Consider the following 23,302-nt stretch of genomic DNA (forward strand, 5'->3'; position numbering starts at 1 on the left):
GGATAGGTTTCCAATAAAATTAAGAATAAATTTTAAAAGTATTATAATTATAGACAAATTTAATATTAATAATCAAATTAAATAACTTTTTTTATTACTTTTATTATATTGGGGTTTTAGGAATAGAATGATTTTTTTTGTAGGGACTAGGAAGAAATGAATGTAAATTTTTTTGGTAGAAGAATAGTTTTTTATTAAATCACAACAAAAAGATTAGAACTTGTATATATTACCCAAACTCTCTACCATTAAGCAATATTCTAGTGGTGTAGAAATAATAGAATAAGACAATATGCAATTAAATCGTGTACCGCTGCTTAGCTGTATCAGTTTCCTTAATTATGATCTATAGATTGTTCAAAGTTTCTTTATTATTGTATTGATTGACTTTATATTATTGACCATTTTATATTTTATAAATTAATTACACTATTAAATTAATATTCAAATATTTACTTAACATTAATTTGATTTTTGAAAAATTATAATATTTAATAAGTATTTTGGAAAGAAAAAAAATAGATTTTAGACAATAAGAACTGTTATTATACTATAAGGAACTGACTTGGTGTTCCAAAATCCTGAAAGATCAAATTGATCATGAGTGAAAGAATTGTTATACATATTATAATGATAAAATAAGAATGAAAATATTAAATTTGTAAAATTGAGATAAAAATATATTTACTCCCCTCTTCGAAAAAGAATTGAATCATAATTTATACTTTGAACTTATGCAAATGTATAATAATAAAGTAATTGTAATAACAATTTTTATATTGGAAAATATTATTTTGTAATAAAATAATATTTCATAATTTTATTTTACTGGCATTATTAATTTTTATCATAATAATTATATGTATTTGCATGTGTGTCACAAGAGAAAAAAAATAATTGGTTAATAGTCTTTCTAGCCTCTGAAATTTAAGACTATAAGTTTTTGTCCTTGTATTCTTTCAAATACCCAAATTTTAATTTCTAAAATCATAAGTTTTCATCTGCTACAATGTTAGTTTTAGGGATTGAAATTGGTTATTGAGACAAAAAAAAAAATCGTAAAAGTCAGAAATAAAAAAACATTTTTCAAAAACTAAAAACACCATTAACCCATAAAAAATTATTTAAAGTAATATTTAGCTCAACTATTTTAGGCTTAAAAGCTACTTGGGGTAGGCAATGTATGTATTGAAGGAACATCTATCTATATAGATTACAATATATTGAATATAAATAGATGAAATAGTTGATTAAACCAAATAAACATTATAGCCTCAGCAGCTTGTTTGGTTAATCTTATTCAAACATAAAACACTTTTAATTGGAATTGCTCTAGACCTGTCACCTTTGGAGCCAATATTGGATTTTGCTTCTATACTTTTTTTTTCAGGGAATTTCTATTCTCATCTCCTTGTTTTCCATTCTCCCCCAGATTTTTCAAAAAACTGTAAAGTGACACAATTACCTCTCCTCATTTCCCTATACTGGCCTTCCCTTTCCCTTCTGCCTTGTACCTTTGGCATTTGGTTGCAACAAAAACATAATTCATGGAAGGAAGACATTTATCTTACTGGCTTATGAAAAGGAAGAAAATATAAATAATATAAAGTTAACTTGTAAATTGACTGAAACCGAAAAATATGAACATCCCTTTAAATCAAACACTTTTGTGGCATACCTTGTATGGTAGCCTTTTCCACTAATACTTTTGGTGTCTCTAGACATATTTCAATTCATTTGACTTTTCTTGTTATAGGTGCGACTTCAGAAAGGAATGAACCCTCCATTTTCTTTGTGATTATCATTTATCTCGGCGTGTGTGGAAACAACAACTAAAGCTTGATTTAGGAAAAGACTTGTCACTTCAGATTGTAACCAATGGTTGCATAGCATTCATGGACCTCTTTTTGCTAGCTGCTACTTGCTGGACTCTTTGGGAGGCCAAGGAATTCATCAATTTTCCACGATAAAATCTTGAGATGTCTTTCTTGTTAACTACTCCTTGTACAAGTCCTTACACGTGGTAAGACCAATCTCTTTAGTAGTGTAGTGACCACAGAAATAGGTATAATTGGTAAGGGCTAGCTAATTACTAACATTCCATATCTCTCTTTCACAACTCACGTACGTAACGGGGTGACATTATGCATCAAAAATTAAAATGAAGAGTAATAAAGAGATTACTACGGAATTTTGTCTTGGATCAGAATTCATATATTATAATTTTGAAAAATTATTAAAATGGAATCTAACGTGGGATTACTTTAAATCATTTTCAACGTAGAATGTATAATATGAGAGGTCTAACTTAACTTCAAAAGGTAGTTCAAAAAATAAAGATTGTCCCTCATTTATATATTTTAACGTGAGATTATTTTTAGCCGATATGAAACTTAGATTATTTTCAACATCACTTAATTAAATTAATAAAAAAGGAAAAAGTTGTAGATTTATTTAAGACTTGGCACAAGTGATGCCAGCTCATGCCACAGCTCACAGCTCTGGTGAATGGTCGTGTACAAGACTCGTGCTACACCTCCCCAATTAGAATTTACATTTCAAATTCACTATTTGATTTCACATATAATATAGCGTTGCTATGAAATAATAAAATTACTATATGTTAATAATGTTATTAACATCACTTCTCAATAAAAACTTTTTTATTTATAATTTTCTAAGGATCTTGCCGGTTAATACTTATCTTCTCTCAATCTATATCATCATATCATACTCATGCATGCTTAGTTTCCAGAAGTTCTAATGTGTTTAACTTAATTAATTTCTTTTGGCATTAAAAATTAAACTTTTTATATTTTTTTAATACCCCCCTTCTAATATAGACTTTTGGTTGAGATTGTATAGTCAACAATAATTTAAGATTAATTCCATCAAAATTAATTTTACCTAACTTTAATTTTTCCTGTACTATAACATGCATTTTTCGTCAATTAGCTAGTTAGGATTAAGTGCGTGTCAATTAATGCACCAAAAAAAAAAAGTGCGTGTCAATTAACAAACCAAAAGATGAGAGGGAGAGCACCACTATGAGTCTATGCATGACAGATCATTATCCAACCTATTCGAACTCCAAGAGTTCAATGCCTTCATTTTCCCTTAAATAAAATAAGAGTAGGCAGGTATGTAGCCCTTAACAAAAATTTAAAATGTTTTTTTTTTTACTGAAAAAAATTTAAAATGTTAGCAATATATATTTTTTAATGCATCTAATACTAAGAGAACAAGAACTCAAAATAAATAAATAAAAAATCTATATAGAAATTAAAAACAATGTTTTAACATAATGCATTTAATGATCTTATCAAAACTCTTACTAATTATGTTTCTTTATAAACGACAAATATTAACTATTGAGTATAGAGTAAGTGTAAATTATTAAATTATTTTTACACTGCTATCTAATTAAAGATTGACATGTACTATGAATTTTTTTTTTATAAAAATTACTTTAAAAATTATATTTATTATGCTTTCTGATTGATTAATAATATAATTTTTTATTAACAACATAAAATTAAAAACTCTAATTTCTTTCATTGAAAATATACGTATATGTATGTTGGATACAGATTTTCTGCGGCTGAAAAAAATAATTATATATAGAAGATACAGTTGCCTCTTTTCCCATCTATATTTTTTTTCTTCTTTAAAGTAAATTTTTCTATTAATATTTATTTATGTAAAATATAAATCAATACAGCTGAGAATGAGATGCATGCAGTTTCTATTCAAATACAAAGTGCAGGAGATCTTGATCCAGACATTGTCATAGCATAGTATATATCATTACCTTACCATACCATTGACGAATATTTATTTTCTTGACATAACTTGGTTGGAAAATTATCCTTCCTCCTAAATGATTTTTCAATCAACTAAACGTGGTTAGGTTGGAACCTCCCAATCAAAGCATCCTTGAATTCTTGCATGTCAAGATTGGGTCATGGCACATATACGAGTCCCACCATTGGTACCAAACTACCAAAAGTTAGTTAATATCTTCCTTCCAAGCTATATATCACTACTACTTCTAACCACTGCATTCCCTTGCTCTCTTTTATTCCTTTTCATGCATACCCTTTTAATGAGTGGTCTGCTATCATAAACCTTCCTTCGTCATTTATCACAATGGTTCTTCAATAGTTTTAGTTAAATGTTTGGAAAATATGTTTTCTGATTTTTAATGTTTTCTCTATAGCCATTGTTCTTGATTAAGGATTTGTTGATGATATATAGTTTGACTTTCAAAGGTCTGATTACTCTTATACACGTACAAACAGACACATGTACACTATCCCATATAGGAAGTGATTACATTGGTAATATATATTATAAGTATATTACAGGTTTATTAATTTGAAGTATTAAGTTATATATTAAAATGCAAGTAATGATATTTATATAATATTTGAAATTATTGTCAGTTTGTTAGTTAAATTAAATTACATGCATAAAGGGAGACATTAAATGTATTTTCTTATACAATTTTAATTAATATTTTAATTGATAATTTTACAATTCATAAAAAGAATAAAATGAAAATAAATGAGTTATAGAACTTAGATCTAAAATTTATTTACACCGTCCTAGGACTTTGTTAAGTGACTTTATTTTTTATATTTAACCCATCTTTTTTCAAATTTGAATCATATAAAAAAAATTAAAAAAGTAAATTTTTACTTACAAGTTTTAACATAGTTGTATTTTAAGACTAGAATTTAAAATTACTAATTACTAATAATTAAAACAAAATAGTTTCCTATCAATTGGTTTATATACTAGACGGTTAACATTATTTTAAAATAATAATAAAAACTACAATAATAGTTTTCATATTTAACAATATCTTGAACCAAAGTCTTGTTTTCGTTACAAATGCCATGTGCACACATTTTTCTTTGTCTTTTGGTCTCTAAAAAGTGGGTCATAGGTGTTCCGTTGCGTTTGGTATAACAAATATTTCATTCGCTTGCTTTTAATTGTTCAATTATATACAATCAACTCACATGATTGTGCTGGTGCCACCAAATTAATTCATTATCCTTATCCTTTCTCTCTCACTTTCTTTGGGGCTTTAATCCTTTCTTTAGTAATCTATGAGATGGTCATGTGAATTATTATTATATATACCTAAATTACAGATTATCGAGCCAGATCACTAGATTGTAACAACCGAAAGCTATATCGAACTAATGCATTTTTCACAAATCTTCTTGGTTCAATCTGAGAAGTTTCATTTAAATAAGAGAATTAAAATTTACAGATAAATATTAAAGAGGACTAACATTATAATTTTGGCCATTAAATTTAAATTTTTTTTTTTTGTTGCCTATTATGTAAATCCTTCTAGAAATCCTGGCATGTGCGAAAAACACTGTGTAGCAATGGGCGTGTAGCGCCCACAGATATATTATATTAATTAATTAATTAATTAATTAATTGTGGCGGTGGGGTCACTGACATTCCGTATATCTCTCTCAGTTTCCAATTGAAAGTCACATCACTGCACAGTGTGACAAAATCATCGAAAACTAAAAACAAAGAAAAGAAAAATATTTTGAGTAGTGAGAAGAGCTTCTAGAAGGAAACCTCTCTCCTTCCTTCACCCATCCATAGCAATTAGCAACAAAAATAATTGATGATTTCATGTAGTTTAATAATCTTCTTTTTTTTAATACATATTGAATAAAATATGACGACTTAGCAAGAATCTAGCTGTGACAAATGAAGTGTTGCCAGATCATGCAAAGTTGGTGAATGGTCCTGTTCGCACTTGGTGATTCGGCTCTAAAGTAGAATCTTCATTTTTTTAATTCACATGTCTGATTTGACAGAATGCGACACTGAGTAGCAAAGAATATTTTGTATCATTTTTTTGGAATTAATCTGATTTCAACTTCAACCCTAAAGTTTGACTCATACCTGGAACGACTTAGTAAAGTTTTGTTTGGATATATTGAACTTTTTTAAGAGATTATTTTAGTAACTAATCATATGCTTCTTTTTTTTTTTTTTTTTTTATCTCTACCAGCTTCCACCCAACATTTGGTACTTGACATTCTTGTTTTAGACCAACATGAATTAATTATATAAAACAAGTTTTATATTCAGATATATATATAAGATGGAATATAGTTTTAACATAATTTATTTCGTTTAAACATTTTTTTATAATAAAAATATAATTTATAATAATTATTTTTTTATTTAATCACAAATCATCAGGTATATAAGTTTATTAATTTTTATAATAATTAACTTAAGTCATACCAATAATATTTTTTATTCATTGATAATATAAAATTTTAAACTAATAATACATATGTAATTATTAAACTCTTCTTCAAAATAATGTTGTCTTTTACTCTTTACTCTTTAAGTGCAGTCATAAACTCGTAATTCCGTTTCAAAAAATGTGCAGTGGTAATTCGACTACTTTCTTGAAATCACATATATATTTTTTAATAAAATCAAAGTATGCTTTTTTTATTTTGAAAAATCAATGAAAAATATACATTATTTTTATTAAATAATAGAAGTAGTAACTTCTATTTTTTTATTTCCTTTGACAAATACTCTGCATAGAAAATTTGAATTGATTGACGGTGTAAAATCTCTACACCGACAATATATAACAATGAAACTGTTTTTTAAAATTATAATTTTTCATTCTCCAAAAAAATTATATTTTTTCATGATTTGATCCAATAATAATAATTCATGATTATTCTTACTTTCTCATAATAAGTCTTCTCACTTAATATATTCCTTATATAAGCAGCTAGAGAACATGGTTTTGGTTACTTTTTCTTCTCTTTTTTTTTTTTTGAAAGGCGATTCTGCTTACCTAATTATATTATATATGATTTACAACCTTATTCGTTACTAGCTATTAATAATGTTGAGTCTGAGATATTAATTTTCCGATCTTAAAATGTAAATAGCTATGAATATAGCGTCAAGCATTCATAATAGCCTTAGTATATAGATGGAAGTTTATATATTATTAGCAACATTTGTTTATATCTTTTCTTTTTTGTTACAATATCTGCATTAATTACTTTATTCTCTTAAACTTATCCTTTTATGTTTAACGATAGTGAACTTTGATTCCATGCCTAAAATCTGAAAACCATTCATTATTATTTATGTTACGTAGCTGAGTTACAGGAATCACATGACATGCACGATAAAATATGGAAATTAAATACAAATTATACAATCAATTGCAGCTATCATAAAGTGTACGTCGATCACGCGAAATTTATATTTCGGGTCAAAAAAAGGAACCCAGTATCTCCTTCGGATAATTAATTAATTGGAAAACTTGTAATTCTTTTAAAAATAAATTCATATTTTGTTATTTAAAAAGTAAGTTTTTATTACTCGGTCTCATCAAAATTAATTTGTATAAATTTTATAAGAAAAAAAATTATGCACTTACACGATCATTCCATCACAATTATGATAATTTTTTTTTTACTTTTAAAATAATTATTTTAAAGTAATTTAAATAATAATTTATGATTAAATGAAAATATAAAACTGTAAATAAATATATGTTAAACTCAAATTTTATTCCTTTTAATATATATACATATCAAACCGTCAATAATAAAACTGTAACCATAATGATTAAATATTAACCGCTAGTATTCAAATATAATAAAATTTCAATATTGAGTTATTATACTTTATTTACATATTGACATATTGTGCATTTTCAAATATATAATGCTTGAATATAAGGTCCTGATGATATTCGATTTTAAAATTGGTATTAAAATGTTTTATAATCAATCATATTCAATATTATGATATTATAGGGTTGGTTTAGAGCAGCATTCTTTTGAGAATTTTTTTTTAGTGGTGAGAGATTTTGTTTAGTGTGAAATGCATTTACTTTGCGAAACTAAATTTTTTTAAAAATTAAAATTGAATTTTGAAAATTAATGATGACAAATGATGTTTTTAAACTGAAATTTGTTGTTGATAGTTGATACGTCTAATGAAGTTTTGTTCGTGACATAGATGTGTTGAATTGTATTTCAATTCTATGACTAAAATCAATTATAAATAAATTTAATAATCAATATTTTATTGACTTTTTTTGGATCACCTTGCGTATACATTTTCAAAAATATTTATTTTCACATTAAGATGTATATATTTTCAATAAATTAAATGTATCTATATATCTTTGACTTTTTCACATAAATCATGAAGTGAACAAAAATAATGTATTATCATAATTTAAAATATTAGTTATACCTAAAGCGAACTATTAAAGAAAACCTTCGTATAATCATTATGAAAGTCATCGATCATTGAAAAATAAGTCAACTGATATTTAAATCTGTCTTAGACTATCATGATCATGTCAAAAACAACAAGACTAAAACAGCAACTAGAAAAAAAAATTCTTTATGCATAAGAACCTAAAAAGTATATATAAGTAAAATATTAAAATTGTTTGCAATAATTTACATGTATAGTTTAGTTTACTTTAGATTGTAATGGGAAACAAAAAATTGACAACCCAGAAGAATTTGTCTATCATTTAACAAAAAGGAAGGTATGCAAAGTGCGAGCTTGCCAATTAACAAAAGAAAAGTATTATGATTCCCTAAGAAACACAATTGAAGAGGAATACAAAGCATGCATGAGAGGGAGAGCACCACTTTGAAAGATCATTATTCAACCAATCCCAACTCCAATTGTCCACTGCCTTCACTCAAATCATGAAGACCAGCTAGCCCTTCAAAAAAATCTAAATATGTAAAACCATGCATGCATGTCTCTTTAAAACCCAAATGTTTTTATTTAAAGCATTTACTTTTAAGAAATTTCAAAACTTTAAAGTATTTTAATTTATTTATAATTAAAATAATTAGCACTGTACATTGAAATTCTTCATTGTTTTTTTTAAATATAATTGAAGCTTGTATAATTAATTATTTTTTTCTTCGATACTCGAGAGCCAATATACAAATAAAATATAGACAAAAGTCGAATAAATATTTATTGTATTGTTTTCTAATCAGAATTGAGCTTTCATCTCTATAATTTATGTTATTTTTTATGCAAACCTTTACTACCACCCAAACTATTGAAATAAAACTTTAATTCTAATTAAAGATTAACATAAAAAAACTCCATCTAAACTACTTTCATTAAAAAGTCAAAAACTGAAACTAAATCATTAAAAATATTATTACATAAAAATCACAAAATATACTTATTGCATTAATAATTTTTTATCCTCCAATCATTGATCTTTAGTATTAGTATATACATTAGGATAGAACAATAAACAATTGATCATAAAAATATTAAAAAAATTGCAAGAAAGTATATGTGGATCCGTACTGTTGTAACATTCCTACAAATTTGGGCTTCTAGAAGCCATTGCAAAACGCACAGCATCAGCCACGTCAGCCTTTGCCATTTTTTTGTATTCTCTTACTTTAACAGACCCCACCGCACCAATACCTCGTGGCGTGTGAAAATGACTCTTCTACCCCTTAATCTCTCTCTTTCTTTGACCTCTACTATATAATCCCCTCCACCCCACTTCGCCCAGCACCGAAACAACGTTCTAACAATTCTCATTCAAGTTTCACCTTTCGCTGGAAAAAGAAAAACTCATCGCAACGTTTAGTTCAGTTTCCGATGGCGCCAACGCTGAACCTCTCCGCCGTCGGAATTCCTCTCCGTTTCTCCTCCTCCTTCGACCGCTCCGCCAGCTTTCCCCGGCGGAACTCCGTCCGCGCCGTCGCGGAGGAGGCGGTGGAGACAGGGCGGCCGGCAGCCAGCCTCTACGATGTGTTGCGAGTCGAGCGAGACGCATCTCCGACGGAGATCAAGTCGGCGTACCGGAGCCTCGCGAAGCTCTTACATCCCGACGCGGCGGTGCGGCGTTCGCCAGAGACAGACGGAGGCGGCGGTTACGTCGACGGAGACTTCATTCAGCTCCGAAACGCGTACGAGACGCTGTCGGATCCGTCGGCGAAGGCGATATACGATATGACGCTGGCGGCGCCGCACGGCGGAAGACACCGCCGGTTTTCTACTCCGCTTATTCGGAACCACTCGTCGGCGTTTTACACAACGCGAAGGTGGGAAACAGACCAATGCTGGTAGAGGAATTAACATTGCTTCGGGAATTAACAAAGAAAAAATGTGGATTTGTTATTAAGAAAGAGGAATCTCCGAATCGGTGAAAACTATGTGCAAAAGTTACTATGCAAAAACAGTGAAGCAAAGTGTTTCTCTATTAATTAATCTTCTTGGAAAACTCATGAGAGTGTGGTGATGCCAACATTTTCACGCACTTACAATATGACTAACCATGTGTGTGTTTTGATTGTAGTTAAAAGCTTGTCAAACCGAAAATGACACATTCTAATATAATGCACCAATTGAGAAACGAGTATTTAGTCTCATTAAGATCAAAGATTGAACGTAATTTGTATTTGTTGGGTCTGGCAACTAGGTGTTGGTATAATGGTGTTGGGATGTTTGCATAAACTCTAACCTCAAGTAAGAATCAGAGTTTAAGGTGTTTATAAAGTTGTCATGGCGTGTCCAAAGTGGGAGGTGTCATGCATTCTACGTGAGTACTTTTTTGGTTCAAATGAGAAGTTTGTCATCCTGAATTAGGTAGGTTATGATGTTCTCGGGAGCGTTTGGTTTGGGTAAGAACAAACACCTGATCTTCATATGATTGGTGATATCCACTTCTAGAATAATCGTCCCTAACTTGTGGCTTCTTTATGAAAGCAGCTAACTTTATGCATTATTCCATTGTGATAGAATGTCTTAGTCGGTTGCTATAACTCAGTTTGGATGATTCCAAGATTCCACTTCTAGAAAAATATATCCAAACACACCTGATGTAGTTTAGTGGATAATTAACTATGTTAATCCTTAGAGTGTTACTTAGCCTCAACACAATGACAAATTCTATGGTAAACCATATAGTATGATTCATCGGTGAATCACAAATACTTAACCCTCGGATATAATTTAAATAAAAACAACAGTAAAAATTATACATGGGTGATATAAGATTTTATTAAATAAAATTTGTATATAATAAATTCAATTGTCAATTTTAAGCCTAGGTTCGTAAGCCAACACGAAAACCTATGGGGCAGATTCAAACGCGCTTGTATGCCCATTATATGTTACTGTAGGGAAGTGATGGATCGTGGATGCATATTTTGGTTGTAGGGAACTTGTCTTTTTTATTCCCTTTATTTTTGTGTAATGGTATGGGTTTTCCCTGTGTAACAAAAGCCACCAGTGAAACTAATGAAAGGGGATTTTTTTTTTTATGTGCCATTTTCATCTTCTCAATCCACGGATTTTGTAAATTGTCTTATTAATGTTCAACAAACGCAACTACTTGCGAGGTCGACACTTGGCAAAATATATAGATGCATATTCATCCCCACCTTCGTCTGCTGTGAAAATCTCTGTTTGTTGCATAATTGAGAAGGGTTTTGGTTGTGTTGTTGTGTTGGTGTTCCGAATTTAAACAAAAAAAAAATGTGGGTAATTTTTTTTAGGAATGGTAATTGTAGTGTGATGTCATACGCCCATAATTGACATTTTATAATTTTTAATACATTTAAGTTAATTTTTTAAAATACTTTTTAGCTACCGTTCACTTATATATCATTGGACCATTTGAGTAGCAACTTCACCGTAAAATCCGTTCATATATATATATATATATATTTCACATACGCGCACGGCACGTGGAATACTAATGCACACACATTATTCCTGGCCCTTCTTCACTGTCAAACATCCTTTTTTGTTCCTGTACCGCATGGTTGTATCACAAATATAGTATTAACTCCTTAAACCTCAACATCATGCCACTGATCAATATTCCTATTGTTAATTGATTTAATGTGTGATCATGTAAACAACTCAAACACTTATTTAACAAATTCTGGTTACATGAAAATCTATACAATAAATTATATCATCAAATTATAAGTTTAGAGTCATAAACTTAAGATTTAATTACATATTTATCATTCAACTTTTATCATTTGGTGAAATTTACCATTTAAGATATATATAAATTTTACAACTCAAATTTTAAAATTTTAGACATTTTATCACCAAGTTCTTTTCCAAGTGTTTTATCATCATGTAATCACATCGTTTTGCAAAACAAAACAATATTATTTTGTTTTTTTCTTTAATTTTAGTGAGATGTCACCACTAGGTGATAAAACTTGTGTGGAGGATGGAATTCAATTCATTTATTTTAAAAAATATTTAAAATCCAGTTTAATCTATTCAATTATGTTAAAAAAACACTTGAATCGAATAAAATTAATTATATAATTAAATAAGTAACAGTTCATTTTATCCTATTTTTTATATTTAATAAATTATCCAATTAACAATTCATGGACGAAGATCAGTACAACATATTCTTTTTTCATATTTGACTTTTTAAAAAATTACAATTACTTATATATTAATTTTACATCCTCTTCAAAACAGTATAGCAATAAATCTGATTTCTTAGAATAAATATTTTAAAAAATCAATAAAACAAATACTTTTCCTTTAAAGTGAATTTATAAAAAAAATTGTAAAAAAAATTGTTGTAAGTATTTTAAAATAACCATATATAGTAGTGTGCTAAAATAACTTTATAGACATGTCCATCCATAAAAAGATATTAATGGATAAATTTTATTAATTAGATCATAATCAGATTGAATTTTTTTAATCAAATGTGAATTATTTTTAATACATCCGTTATAATCAAAATAAATAAAAATTCAAACCATCTACTTGATAGGTCAATTATAAATCACATTTTGAAATTATTGCTTCCGTATGGAGTGGAGCATTTAAATTCAGTCAAAACTAATTTTGTTGCTGCAGAATATTTTCAAAGATGAACTACCTGTCAACACTGACTACTCGATTTCCATCCTTACAAGTTACAACGAAACTCACTGAGCTTTGTACAAAATTCCAATATCATATTATAAGTTCACAAGGCGAAGGGTTTGCACATTTCTGGAAAACGAGATGAAAAAAAATTATTTACATGTCATAAGCATGGAGTTTATGACATGCAATAAAAGACGGATACTAGAGAGATCAGCTCCAGTCATTGTAGGCAAGCTACGTTGATGATTCAGTATCTGATAGACTTGCTCAAAGATGGATCGTGTGTGCATTGCAATCGTCAGGTCTGACGGATTTATGGCAGCAGCCACATCTGTCAACCACGCAATCTTTCGCGGTGTATCGTTGTTAATATCACAGGCCAATTGCTGCAGAAGTGAAAGCAGTACACCTTGGCTTAAAGGAAGAGGAACCATTGACAAAAGTCCGTGTAAATCAACCTGCTTAACAGAAATGGAGTGATTCTGTTAATACTCAGTAGTCAATATTTATTTGATGAGAAAAATCTAACACAACTTTCAATTAATGCTTATAAAAAGCAATAAAATGTTATAAATTAAGTTAATGCTCCATCAACTCAAGTTGAATCAGGAGATTTTTATTGCAAACGGTTGTAACCTTATGCACAATTTTCCTTTCCTTAACCAATTGGAGTTAACAGTTGAAGAAGTGCATCCCAACTGGAGATTTTACCCAAGCTGACCTACAGATTGGTTTAATTGAAAGATAAAACATCTCTGGCATACCTGAGTACATAACCAAGATACAATGGATACATCACTTCTATGTAGAGCTCCAATGAAAGCCTCCTCATATTTCCGTTCAGAAATCAACCTAGCTAGCTCTTGTGTGGGATCTAGAGGCACCTCGACCTGATACACAATGCAAAATTGCAAGAGAAATTATTACCATGTATGATTGAAAGTAAAGTTTTCTATTTAACCCCTATCTACAACAACTAAGGCCCACAAGTGATTAGCAAAGTTACCCACCTTTTCATGAAGTAAAGGACCATTGTTTAGCTGGACAGGCAGAGTATTTAATGTGCCAGAGTTTGTTCTTGTAGCTGCGAGCGTCACTAGCTTTCTCTGGCCCTCAAGCACTTCTCTACTCAAGGTTTGAGTAATTGATGATGCTGAATTAATAGAATCCTGCAAAATGCATCAAGAGGAATACTGCCATTGAGATACAAAGAGGGTGACAAGCTAAATAAGAGCAAAACTACCATGTCCAAAAGCTTTTTCTTGATAACCCATCATTTCTATTTAGCAGTGTGAACTAAGCAAATAAGAATCTGCAAGTTTCGCTCAGTATGTTGGTGGTGTGATGACCCTAGCCCACTCAGCAAGTGGCAGTCATGCACACAGATGCAAATTGTTCTTGTAGAAAGTAGCTGCCTTTCGGTTAAAACAGAAGACCTACCAAAAAGCAATTGAAATACAAAAGGGCCTACAATACTGAACTAGAACTAATACCTTCTCATTCAAGACATTAATAACAAACAAAATACTATCATAAAAGCTTGATCTCTTAAATGTTTTGAGAGACCCAAATTAATTCATTAAGCTCTTCTTTTTATGCATCCCACCAGTCAGATCATCTTTTCGCACAACTCATTTGATTATCCATCTCTCTCTAGTATAAAATGACTTGAGTAAGGCATTTTTTTCCAAATGAAAAGGTGAAGGTTGCTACAAAAGACCCCAAAGAAACAAATAGATTCAGTTACTCACCCTTAGTGTCATTGCCAACGAAGTGGGTGCAGATTCAAGGCGTTGCTGCACAGCAGTTGAATGTTCAACCATGCCTTTCTGAAATGTAGCGTCCACTTGCTCAAACATGGCTTTACACGACATCTCAAATGCAGGAACCACTGATGTTTCAAAACTGGATTTGAGTGCCTCCTACAGAAGAAATTAATTCACAGTAATGAGCAAATGTTCCCCAGATGAAATTACAAATACCACTAACTCACAGAATGACAAAATATGAAGATACAGTACACTTAAGAGTGAAAGCAAGGCAAGTGACATACCTGAAGCACCTGTTTGCCAGTTGTCTGAAATTGCGCTTGGATTTGCCTAGCTACAGTAGCTTCAAGTTTTGAATTAACTGATCTATCAAGTTGGTTCACTGCCTTATCACCCACTCCTCTCTATGGCATAAAGTACCAATTAGATCCCAGAAAGACAATTTATTAAGTTCATTCTAATTTTTATTAGATAAAAAAAATAGTGAGCAAACCTGGAAGGACTCCACAATAGAAGAAGATATTATTTTCTCCACAGCAGGAGACATTGCACGTACTACTGCTTGCCCAACTGAAGCCATTTCCTTCTTTACTGTTTTCTCCAGTATCACTGGTAGATCCTTATTCATAAAGTTACTAATCAAACCTGTAACTTGCTGGATACGGTCTCGTAACAACTTTTCACTTTTTGCATTCTCCTCCTGAATTCGAGCCCACAAAGCATCACTGTTGGACTTGACAGCTTTTTCCATGTTTCTCCCTAGGGCAGCCTCAAGCCTTCTACCTTCTTTTGTCACTGGAACAGCAACCATCATTGTCATTTGCTTCTGCATCTCTTTTTGCATTGTCAATAACTGCCAAAATAAGAAGATCATGAATTATTAATGAGTCAAACTGCCCAAATATGAAAAAATACAATTCTTGCAATGTTACTTCAATACATTTTGTTTATAATCTTTCGATGAAGTTAAAAAGTAAACATAAGGAAATGAAAATCTCATTTGGATGGGGGTTTTCTAATGGACAAGTACTTATAGAGACTAAAAACTCTAGCCTCAGAAGGACAGAAAAAAAAACAAAAAAACTGTTTTCAGCATTTTCTGAGAAGAAAAATTCTTGACTATTTTTAAAAAGATTACTTATAAAAAAACATTTTCAACAAAAAGTCCCTTTATACACATGCTAAATTGCTAATAAATTAAAATATAATGCATGATTAGCTATTCATCATCTTGACCAACCAAAAACTCTTGAGAAATCACCTGATTGAGCGATTCTTGCATTGCCAGAATTTGGGGGAAAGCATTTTCAGCAGATGGGAGGCTAGAATTTCCAATTGGTTCATTGAATGAATCAGTTGAATTGCACGCACTTGGAAATGAGGAAGATGGGCCTGCTGGTTGAGAATTTTTACCCTTCTGCCTTTTCCCTTTTGCATTAGGTGCAGGAGATGGTGGCACTGCCACAGATGTAGATGAGTCAGAAACCTTTTCATGGGCATCTTTTGCAAAGTCTTGGAGTCCATCCTCACTGGCATCAAGCGGTTGAGCCAGTGAGTCCCCTCCTGTTGTTGAATCAAGTTGCCCAGGTTCCTCCATAAGGTATGTATCCTCAGATATCGAACAGCATTCCCGGGCCATCTCAATACCAAGATCTGAAGCCTGAGAGCAAAATAATTTTTCTTTACTATCAGCAACTGAAGGTTGTTGAGACCCTTGCCCACCAAATTCATCACTTTGATTAGATCTTGTCTCACCCACCACTTTCACTTCCACTTCAGCATTACCTACATCAACAACATCCTGGATCTTTGCTTCTCCCTCATTTTTCCTATCAATTATATTAGTCTCAGAGGAGGAACCAGCTTTGGTGATCTCAGATGGTGTAATTAGATGAGTTGGTTGCTTAAACAAGACAGAAGGATTAAGTACACTAGAAATGTCATCCTGCTTCATTTTCTTCTCATCATTCTTTGAATCACTATTCAATGGGTCAGACAAGTTCCTGTGAATTGTATCCATTTGTCTGTCTATTGAATAATCATTAACGGGATGGTCCCCAACATGATCACTCAAGTTGGATTGTGGACTTCTGATATCAGAGAGTTTCCTAGATAACCTTGGGCTCAAAGGAAGAGGTGAAGATGGAATACAAACAATATCAGCATCACTACTGGAAGGAGGTAATGTAGCAGGTTTAGCTTCAGTATTTGAACTGCTGATTCCTCTAGAAATAGGTGCCTCAACATGGCCAGAGCTTAAAGGGTATCGTGCCACAAGTCCACCCTCATTACTACTTGTTTGTAACATTGTTTTGGGAGCAGAACTGGCTAAAGACATTTCAGTTGTTCTACCTGCAGAAGAATCTAAAGAGTGGAATCCTTCAACAGTAATAGGATCGCGTGAAACACTGGAATCTGACTTCTCTAGTCCCACATTTTCATATGGCGGAGGCAAGCACTGAGCCAGATCCAAAGCATACTGCTGAATAGCCTGTGTCTGAACACAATAAACCTGAACAATATGTTCACCATGAGGCAATATATCACTGGTCCCAGTAAAACTCAGAATGGGCATGGTCACAGTAAACTCGGCTATATAATCCATGCGTGTTGATTCTGGATTAGAACCATATTCTAAATGCACAGCATATATAGCATTCCTCTGGGCATTTGCAAGTAAAAGCAGACCTGCATGAGACAATGCTGCAACTTGATTAAAGAATGCATCCTTAGAAGGTTGAGCTGAACTCTTCAACTCCAGTGTCTGAGTGCATTTCCATGATTCAGTGTCACTTGGGAGCAGCCAACCTTCGTCACTTGCTGAGACCCAAAGCTTTACTTCCCGATTTTGTGGTCCCTACACAAGGTATCAATTATAATATATAAACAAGTAAAAAAAATATCACTAGACTAGTCACATATGATAGTTCTGTGGAGGGTCATATGATAGAAACAATGAACCACAAACACAGACCTCTGTTAATTTTTTAAGCTTTTCAATGTAAATAAAATTGATTGATTACTGAGTATTATCACAAAAAGTGTACTACCTCAATATTGGAAGACACAAATTCAGATAAAAGACATGATCTACTAATGTTGATGAATACACTTACTGCTGTGATAAGGACAATATGATCAGGCTGGTGAGGAGCAGTAAAAAATGTAGCAGAAAAAACCGGATTCCCATCATGTGGTCTCAAAATCGCAAGTGGTTGTGTCTTGCGATCTTCCCAGATCTTTATCTGTCACATTTGAGATCAGAGACAAATATGATTGAGACATCTATAACAAATTAAACAAATAACAAATAAGCACAACATAGACATGCACAAGGATGTTACACTCAATTGATACCATATTTAAATTAATAAAGCGTACAGGAGGTAATTTTCTCAGCATTTTTTCCCATGTTTCCAAATGATCCCAATCTGTTACACAACTTAAATAAAAATGATAAGGTTTAAAGTCTGTAAAATAAAACAAACTTAAAATAACTATACCACCACTTTTCCCCCAGTTTCATAACAACACTAAGATGTTTTTTAAGTGCATTTGGTGTTATCCTCCTATCAAAATTGGAGATTCACCTCAGTATCCAACGCCAACTTTAAATGCTGACCTTTGTTGTAAAAGTTGCCAAGGTGAAGCTGTAATTTTAATTAGAGAACATCACCAAAAACCTTTAAGGAACAGCTTTATCCAAGTATTGTCAGTTTCATATTTGTTCTTCATTCTTGTCCTCACTACTTCAACGGTAACTGCATCTACTATATTGTTTTTGGGCAATACTTGCATGACCACACTGCCTATAGGAACAATTAAGACAATATTAAAATAACTTCAGCTTCACCAAGTTTCACTGCAGACCAATGTTATCAAATAGCAGTGAAGGTGCTATGGTGTGACAAAATTTGTACAAAACACTATGTAAGGACATTGGTGTGGCAGCTTATGAAAACCACTATTTGTTTGGCAGCCATGGCAGAAACAGTGACCACGGCAGAAAAACACTACTTTTAAAAAGTATTTTTAAAAGGAAATGAACAGTCTCCATCATTCCGCTTGAAAATAATTATTGAAGAGAACCAAATCTTCTATAGCACGCATTCATAACTCCCTCCAGTCACGTAAGAAAATAAATTCTGCATTGCATATTCCCCACCACCATCTCTTGCAAGAGAGTTCATGGGAGTCACCACCAAGCATCTGGTGTCTAAAACATGGAAAGAAATTTCCTTCTATAACTCTTCCTCTTTACTTTCCCTTTGTTTCTTTCTCATACCTTTTGCTTTCTAGTTTATTGTTTTTCATGTATGTCATCATTTTTTCTTTTATTAATCATATCTTTTCATGATTATTATTATTTTTTATTATAGCTGGCATGCTTTCGCCATGGTCTGCAATGCCATCCCCCATATTTTTATGACAAACTTTTTAGCTTTCCATCATCCACCATTAATCATAACGCTTCAGAATTTATTATTATTGTAATTTAATAAATCTATGCTTTTTGACTGGTTGTGTATGTAGGCATTGTGTTCATACAAGAATTGCTCATTGCTTTCTCTCTTCACTCCTATCCTTTGATGCACCCACATATTTGGGTGCTTGGTTTTATAGCAAAAATACCAATTCAGGCTAAAAGAAAACCATAGATATTAACGAAACATTCATACGACTGCATTATTTATCCTGATCAGAAAAATGCTTTAATAAACACTGTCATCTTTCAACAAAAAAAAAAAGAATTAATTACAACAGAAAAATACAAACCGTGCCATCTTGTGACGCAGATACCAATCGATTGGTCATCCATTGGCACATCGACAAATCAGTCACCTCCCCGTCATGTGTGCCTACCAGCTGAACCCCATCAATGAGCTTATCCACAGGACATCTCAGAGGATCATCTACCACAAAGGCTTCACCATTTCCAACTTTTGTGGTATCAATCCTTAAAACATGTTTTCCCATACCAACTATCAAAATCTCCTGTTAGAAAAGGTTGAATTAATATAAAAAGAATACAGGGAAGAAAGGTAAACCATAGCTTCAGGTTTTTGGAAATGAGAACAATAAAACAGGAGATTATGAGGCAAATACTTGTTTGTGGCAGTGCCAGCAAATTTGAGGATGTTCAACTTTCTCCTCCCCCACTATTTGAACAGCAATAACAATATTGGCAGTAATTTGAGGCTTATCTTCATCATCTGGGCCTTCAGTTATCTTCCACATGTAGACACGGCCATCTGTGCCAACACTGTATAGAAAGCATGTTCCCATAATTCATAGACAAAACAAACTACGCCATTTAAAATTTTGAGGCTACAAAAACTACCTAGCCAAGAGATGAACATCTTCAGCAAAGAACGCCAAGTCTGTGACCCTCTGACAAGGGGAAAAAAAGATTAATCAAAGGATAAATTCGTTATCCTTTAAATATTTTTGCCATTAAAAAAACATACATAACAGTATAAGTGTGAAATAGGGAAACAACTCACGAGTTGAAAGGCAACAAGCCTGCAAGCAACCTTTGAATACATACAAGAACTCTACTACAATGAATAAAAGAAAATGCTGCCTTTTCACCTAGAATTATACTATAGCAGCACCACAAAGTAAATTTCACAACGAAACAAAGCAATGCTAGTGGGGAAATCCAACATAGAATTGTTCCCATGGCCAATGTTGCTATCTGCTATTTTTGCGTCCTATGAACTTGAGTTGAGCCTCAACAAAGTAATAAAATCGCCATCAATATAACATGTTTGGACCAGGATTATTATTCAAATTTCAGATTGTCCCCCTTCCTTACAAGATTATGGACGCAAAAACAACCTCAAATATTAAAAATAATAGTATGAAATCTTAGTCATTAAACCCATAGACAATATCATAATCTTTTATATCAGGATATTAAAATCTAACCCTTCTCAAAGTACATGATAGATCAACACTCTCTCAAGGGACCTAGAAACAAAAAATTTCTGATTTACATTAAAATAAAACATTATGGAATCATTTAATCTACATAAAACCAACCGCCCAGTGGGAAAAGCCTTTGATGCTATCATACCATATCTGATCTTATAAACAAGCGACAATTAACCATTTCTAAAATTTATCTCCAAAGTTTTAACTGCAGTCGCAGTACTGGTTTCCTCATGTTCCTTGATATTGTGGCAAAACGCAGACAAATGCGTCTAATGCAGAAACCATTGGGGTCACAGACACCCCAAAAAGCTCGATCTTGAGGCGAAAAAAAGTGGTCTTCCTTGTGTTCATGGACATCGCAGAAATTGCAGACAAATGCACCCGGATGCAGCCACAATTGGGGTCGCAGACACCCCAAAAAACGTTGTTTATCCCTTTTTTTTGTCTGTTTTTTGCTCACCTATCTTATTATCTAAAGCATTGCTCCATATGATTTTTTATGTTTCTTAATTGCAAAACCAGCACAACAAGAATGTACCCAATACACTGAAAACAAACTCAGAAAGCAAAGCAAACCTGAGTGTGGCCTCTGAGCAAGGACCTGACAGCAGTGTGAATATTAAGCACCCTAATGTTCCCCTGTTTCAAGCCATAGCATATATACGACTTATTCACGGCAATCTGCCTCCCTAGAACCGGGTTAGGATCCGACCCGTATTTCGTAATCGGAGCCACCTCGAGCTGGGGCTGGACCTCGCCGGGCAGCCTCACGTCGACGTCGTAAGTCACGAGCTCCCCGGCCAAGTGTCTTCCCTTGGGGACCTTACTGCTGGGGAGGCGCGTGAGGGCCGCGGCAGCGGCGGAGGCAGCGGCGAGGACGGCAGAGGAGGAGACGGGGACGAACTCGGGCGGCGGGGGCTGCGGCGGGGCGGGGGAGGGGTTACCAAGGAGGGCCATGAGGCGGGCGCCGGCGTTGGGGTTGGAAGGGGGAGGGATGGGTTGGGTGGGGAAGGAGATGGAGCGGTGGTGGGGGTGGGGAGGGAGAGGGAGGTCGAAGTTGGGGAAGTGAAAGGGGGGAGGGTAGGAGGAGGAAGGGTTATGGTTAGGGTTTGGGTTAGGGTTAGAGGAAGGTGGTGGTGGTGGTTGGGGGTTGAAGAAGGAGTGCATGTCGAAGGGAATGGTGGGTGGAGGAGGGTTGTGGTTGTTTGGGGAAGCCATTGTGAATCAATCAGATTGAATCGAGCGCCAATTCTCAACAAACAATTCAATCTGATGAGATTGTGGGATTTGAGAAGAACAGAAGAGATCGAGAGTGGTTGAGATGAGTGCAGAGAGAGATCTGAAGGATGGAAGACAATGGGAGGGAACTTGCAAGCACCACTGCTAGAATTTCTGAAACTAGTGATTATTAACACATTTTTATAATTTATTAAAATTAGTATGAAATTGAGTCATCAAATAATTAATAAGACTCATATAATTTACGATTTTCAATAAATTTTACTTGGAACTACCTCTATTTTATGATAATTATTGCATAATAAAAAATAAGTGATAAAATAATTGTTATTTTAGTTGTTTAATATAATATAATTTTTTTAAAATTATACTCTTTATAATATTATCAATGGGTAACAAAATTTATAAAAGTATTAATAATGATAAAATTAAATCTATAAATTGATTATTCTTTTTTATTAATTTATAGGGTTTTTTTATTTATGAAAAAAATTGTAAGACAATAAATATTATGAGACTTGTAAATAATAAAAAAAATGTATCTAGAGATTGTATCGTTGGCATTTCTCTTTAATTCTAACCAAAATTGATACTATTATTTTACTAAAAATGTTGTCCGACAATCTCCAAAAGAGTTGAGCAAAATAGGTCTCAGTTTCGCATTTGATAGATTGAAAGCATTATTCCCCCCTTTAAATTTTATGTATAAGAAAAATAAATAAACAAATGTTAGATAACAACATAGTTTTTGTCATATTTTTTAATACACTTTTATTATTATATGATATTATTTGAAAATCATCATTTTTTAGTTCTCTTTAGGTCTTATTTTATTAGTCTTCCTTATTTTTTGTAATTTTTTATGGAAAAAACATTATATTTTATTTGAAAATGTGTATTAGATAATGTGTTAGTATGATTTTTCTTGTTTTTGTTTCATGTTTCTAAGTTAAACTATCATTTAATAATAAAAAATATTCTTTTTGTCCATACTAATTGAATACAACATTAAAGAATTTACAACAACACTTACACATTCCAGAACTAGACCCGCTTGTTAATAACATGGAATATGTGCATGAAGTTTTTTTTTTAAATAATACTGTATACTTAGTATAATTAGGTGTTATTATGAATTGTGAGTTGAATGTGTGTGTTTTGATGTAGCTGTGAGTGTTTTAGGTTTTGACGAGGTTAAGGTTTTGAGTAGATTTTCTCGTTTAACTTTGATTGCCTACTCTAGATTGTGTCTTTTGCAAAACTAACGACTTAATTTAAACGGCTTAAGTTTTTGTTTTTCTTTGCACATGATTCTCTTTTTTCTTTATAAGTTAGTGTTTAGCAGCGGTAGAATAGGTGAGATGTTTCGATCAGCAAAATGTAATTTTTGTTATTAATTTTTA

General features: G+C 32.3%; 2 protein-coding genes across 2 annotated transcripts; one reads left to right on the forward strand and one right to left on the reverse strand.

Annotated features, from left to right (window-relative positions):
* Positions 1 to 9,611: 9,611 nt before the first annotated feature.
* On the forward strand, positions 9,612 to 10,959 carry LOC114424370 (chaperone protein dnaJ 11, chloroplastic-like). The gene has a single exon (XM_028391215.1). It carries the CDS (start codon positions 9,694 to 9,696, stop codon positions 10,162 to 10,164), a length of 471 nt encoding a protein of 156 aa, XP_028247016.1. The 5' UTR covers positions 9,612 to 9,693; the 3' UTR covers positions 10,165 to 10,959.
* A 1,890-nt stretch (positions 10,960 to 12,849) lies between these two features.
* On the reverse strand, positions 12,850 to 22,064 carry LOC114423597 (enhancer of mRNA-decapping protein 4-like). Its single transcript, XM_028390417.1, has 12 exons — positions 21,237 to 22,064; positions 20,065 to 20,114; positions 19,830 to 19,986; positions 19,500 to 19,718; positions 17,840 to 17,968; positions 15,985 to 17,580; positions 15,217 to 15,576; positions 15,008 to 15,127; positions 14,706 to 14,876; positions 13,965 to 14,123; positions 13,719 to 13,844; positions 12,850 to 13,412 (listed from the first exon to the last, which is right to left on the reverse strand). The coding sequence occupies exons 1-12, from the start codon at positions 21,876 to 21,878 to the stop codon at positions 13,104 to 13,106; spliced, it is 4,038 nt and encodes a 1,345-aa protein (XP_028246218.1). The 5' UTR covers positions 21,879 to 22,064; the 3' UTR covers positions 12,850 to 13,103.
* Positions 22,065 to 23,302: the final 1,238 nt, after the last annotated feature.

The sequence above is a fragment of the Glycine soja genome, chromosome 8 (assembly GCF_004193775.1).
Source record: "Glycine soja cultivar W05 chromosome 8, ASM419377v2, whole genome shotgun sequence".
Lineage (NCBI taxonomy): Eukaryota > Viridiplantae > Streptophyta > Magnoliopsida > Fabales > Fabaceae > Glycine > Glycine soja.